The 4,629-nt window shown below is 44.5% G+C and overlaps 1 protein-coding gene across 1 annotated transcript; it reads left to right on the forward strand.

Annotated features, from left to right (window-relative positions):
* The first annotated feature begins 234 nt into the window (after window positions 1-234).
* On the forward strand, window positions 235-4,408 carry MLF2 (myeloid leukemia factor 2). Its single transcript, XM_006862641.1, has 7 exons — window positions 235-284; window positions 551-677; window positions 1,440-1,475; window positions 2,579-2,632; window positions 3,021-3,149; window positions 3,329-3,488; window positions 4,221-4,408. Exons 1-7 carry the CDS (start codon window positions 235-237, stop codon window positions 4,406-4,408), a joined length of 744 nt encoding a protein of 247 aa, XP_006862703.1.
* Window positions 4,409-4,629: the final 221 nt, after the last annotated feature.

The following is a 4,629-nucleotide window of genomic DNA, read 5'->3' on the forward strand; positions in this document are numbered from 1 at the left end:
AGAGTCTTGAAAAATGTATTCATGACTCTCATTGAGAGGGTCAAGGAGCTGTTCTCTTCCTAGAGGGTGGAATTAAACAGTTGAAGAAGGTTTGGGGGGTGGTTCAGTTAGTTTTGGGGAGGGACAGTGTTCTGAGAGTCCCTGCACTGAGACAGTGTGCAAAAGGCTGGCCACCCTCAAGTATCTGAGCCTGTACCTCTTTACAGTGTGGAGCCCCCTGCAGCTAAGATCAGGATGTTCCGCTTCATGAGGGACACCGAGCCTGAGGATCCCATGTTTCTGATGTGAGTGTTCATTTCTCCTCATGCCTTATAGTGCTCTCATCCCACTCCACTTCAGGTCTCTGAGGAGTTCAGGCAGACATCTAACTTCCCTTTGCTGGGAATGTTTGGAACTGGGAGAATGGCTGTAGCTCTGACTTACGAGGGGAAGTTGGGTGCCTCTGTGCCATTGTTGCCCTGTGACTTTTGTGAATGTGTGGGTAGGATTGAGTGGGAGGTTATCAACCTTCATGGTGGTTCTGTCATCATACCAGATACTCACTCCACAGGGACCCCTTTGCCATTCACCGTCAGCATATGAACCGCATGTTGTCGGGTGGCTTTGGATATAGCCCCTTCCTCAGCATTACAGATGGCAACATGCCAGGGACAAGACCTGCCAGCCGCAGAATGCAGGTAATGATGCTACAACTACCTGCTGAGACCCAAATAAAGTTAGAAGTAAATTTGGCAAACTAATGGCCTTTTAGGAGTAAAAGAAAAGTAAAAATCAATACAAGGCTTATCCCCAAAATGTGGAGATAATGTCTTCATTTTTCTACTTCTCCATCTCTGAAATCAGCTACTCTAACTCTTACTTACTACTTCTCCATCTCTGAAATCAGCTACTCTAACTCTTACTTAAACCTTGAGCTGGATCAGAACATTCCTAGCCACTTGAGGCCAGCTCTGAGAGAGATCCTGGCACCAAGAGGCTAACATTATCCCAAGGACTTGCTGTTGTATTTTTGCTCATGCATAGATGTTCTCACCAACCCTTGGAACCTCAAAGAGCACTTTAGCTGCCTTGGGCCCCTAGTCATTGGGACCTCAATGAATATGAGTGATTTGTGCCTTAATGCAAATTAGTCATCTATCCAGTCAGTGAATATGCATGACTATACTAGGCTCTATCCTTTCCTGAAGTTCCTTTGCCAGGTGTGGGGCCTAAGTAGCCCCTATTTGTTTGGCTGTTTTAAAAAACAAAGGCATCTTAATTGTTCCACTTATTTTCAGAAACCACAGTCAAAGGGCCAAGTCAAGTTCTTTGTGGTCTGGAAAAAAGAATCTGATTCCCTTTTGAGAGGGGGATGGAAAAATAAGCTGAGACCTTGGGACTGATTTGGGATTGTAATGAGAGGATGTAGGTTCTGATCTCTGTTCCTTATGTATTCTTAGGCAGGGGCTGTTTCCCCCTTTGGGATGCTGGGAATGGTGAGTTTCTTATTTTCCTATGTTCTTCCATCTCAGACACATTAAATAGCCTCATGGGTAACCCCAGGATCTTCTCTTATTATAGTGTTCCCTAAGTTACGAGTCTGCAAGGTGCTATGAGCCCTATGAATGAAAGGTGCTAACTTATGTGCTGACTCCTGTACTTAGAGGAGTCATACTCATTAAGAAGATGTAATTGTCTAGCAAAGTTTGTTCTTTTGAGGAGAGAGGTGTAGTTGAATGGCCAACTAGAGGTGGTTCTTAGTAGATTTTTAAATAACTTCATATCCTACCTCTTCATAGGTTGTTGTTACTTCCTAAAGGTAGGGGGAAATATGGCAGTCAGGAGAAGAAGGAAAATTGGATCAAGGCAGCCATAGAGACCATAAATCTACACTATAAGGGAGGAGAAAGAGAAACATCGGTATTCTTGATCCTGGTAATGGAGAATGTGAAAACAACTTTTTAAAAAATTTTCCTTTTGTTGTTGTTGAGAGTATAAACAGTAAAATATATACCAGTTCAACAATTTTCTACATGTACATTTCAGAGACCTTGATTACATTCTTTCAGTTGTGTAACTATTTTCATCCTCTTTCTGAGTTGTTCCTCCCCCATTAACTGAACTCATTGCCACCCCACAAGGTTCCTATCTAATCTTTCAAGTTGCTCTTGTCAATTTGATCCCATATAATTGTTAAAAGAGCATCATTCTCAAGGCAAGACAGTTTTTACTAGTTAAGCTAACTATTAATTCAATTTTAAGAAGACTTCAAGGATATTTTTGGTTTAAGGTTTAAAGATGATCACAGAATAATAGTTTTAGGGATTTATCTACCTTCCATGGCTCCAGAAAGTCTACAGATCCTCTGAGAATTTGAAATTCTATTCTGCATTTTTCTTCCTTTTGATCACGATGCTTTGATCAAAATGTTCAGTAATGGTAGCTGGGCATCATCATCATGGCAAACGAGGCAGTTGACAGATCAATGATTTGGTGTGAAAGGAGAAGAGAACAGGAATGTATAGCCTGGGTACCCAGGCATGATCATCTCTGAGCATTGGCTTTGGTTTTCTTACTGTTTTCCATTTCTTTCCTCTAGTCGGGTGGCTTCATGGACATGTTTGGGATGATGAATGACATGATTGGGAACATGGTGAGACTCTGGTCCCTTACCCTTCCATAGCCTTGTGATGCTGACAGCTCTCAAATCCTCTGAGTTAGGAGTGGGGAAGAGTGTACTGGGTCAGGTTGGGTGTAAAGTCAGTGAACCCCGAGAAAACTGGGGATCCAGCATCTGCTCTCAAGGCTGAGTGTGATTAAGTAGACAGTTAATCTCATAAGGTCCTTTTTGTTTATTGTGAGACCCAGAAGGTTTTGGGGAACAGTGGTAAGGGCTGATGTTTTCTCAGTTCTCATATTTTGAGAAAGATGATGGGCAAGAACATGCAGTTGAGGGGCGTAACTTTTTCCTGAAGGGTAGGCTTCTTTTTCCAGAGGAGAAACTCCTCCTATTCAGTACTGTCATACCCTTGCCTCCTCAGGAACACATGACTGCTGGAGGCAATTGCCAGACCTTTTCTTCTTCCACGGTCATCTCCTACTCCAATACTGGAGATGGTGCTCCCAAGGTCTACCAAGAGACATCAGAGATGCGCTCAGCACCAGGCGGCGTGAGTTGGAGGTTCTCCTGTCCCACAGAGGACAGGATTGAATGGGACCCACAGAAACCCTGCCTTTGTTTTTCTCCCAAGATTGGAGTTTGAATGGTTTATTTGTCCTGGGTTGGTGTAGCCAGGTTTCAGAAGGGGCAGCTGAATGTGCCATGTTTTGTTTTGTGCTTTTATCCCAGATCCGGGAGACGCGGAGGACTGTACGGGACTCAGACAGTGGACTAGAGCAGATGTCCATTGGGCATCACATTCGAGACAGGGCTCATATCCTTCAGCGCTCCCGAAACCACCGCACAGGGGACCAGGAAGAGCGGCAGGACTACATCAACTTGGATGAGAGTAAGCCTTCCTTCCCGCCCACCGCCCTTTCCTCTTCAATAGTCCCCTGTCCAGCTCCTGTGAGCTAGGAGATAGTGTCAGCTCTCTTTCCCACCTCTTGGTCAAAATTAAGGCTGGGAACCTTATTTTCCTACCTCATTTGGTTGCTGGGAGTTGAGCGAGGTGTTAACAATATTCTCACCAAGGAGCAGCAAACTTTGTCACCTAGTCATGTTGACAACAACACTCTTTATCTGCTGCCATCCATTTTTTTTTCTCCTCTCTTTATTTTTGCAGATCAACAAATATTTATTAAATACTTATTGTGTGCATGGAACTATGCTTTTTAAGCGGATCTAATTGAATAGTTGGAGTCACTCACTCTAGGATAAGCACTGGACTGCTAACCACAAGGTCAGCAATTCAAATCCACCAGCTGCTCCTTGGAAACCCTATACAGGGTCACTTTGAGTCAGATCGACTGGCCAGGACTTAACAAGAACAACAAATTGAATAGTTATCCCATCCCTTTTTCCATTAATTATGCCTTAGGCCTGCCACTAGAACCAGGCTGAAACCCAAAAAGCTAAATAGAGTTGCTATCTTTCCCCAACACATTTCCCACCCCTACTCACATTTATATCAATTTGTCCGTTTCTTGATCTTAGAAGGCTATGGTTCACTCTACACCTGCTTGCAGACACCATTACCTACCTGTATACAGGTATCAAATCTGATCTCTGTTCTCTCTAGGTGAGGCTGCAGCATTTGATGATGAGTGGCGGAGGGAGACTTCCCGATTCCGGCAACAGCGCCCTCTGGAATTTCGACGACATGAGGCATCAGGGGGTGGGGGGCGGAGGGCTGAGGGGCCTCCCCGCCTGGCTATACAGGGACCTGAGGATTCCCCCTCCCGACAGTCTCGCCGCTATGACTGGTGAAGACCCCAGACCCTCAGCCTTGTAAGTATTGGAGAGAGGAATCATGAGGGATCGGAAGGGGTGAGGGCTTTGGACTATACCTGTGCTATTTATCAGTAAAGCCATGAGGCAGAAGCAGTACAGGTTTCTACAAAATACTGTCTTCAATCATGTATGTTTTAGTTGGCTTGGAAAGAGAAGAAGAAACACACTAGCTAGGACAGGGAATTAAACCCAGTTCG

This window comes from Chrysochloris asiatica, unplaced genomic scaffold (assembly GCF_000296735.1).
Source record: "Chrysochloris asiatica unplaced genomic scaffold, ChrAsi1.0 scaffold00050, whole genome shotgun sequence".
NCBI lineage: Eukaryota > Metazoa > Chordata > Mammalia > Afrosoricida > Chrysochloridae > Chrysochloris > Chrysochloris asiatica.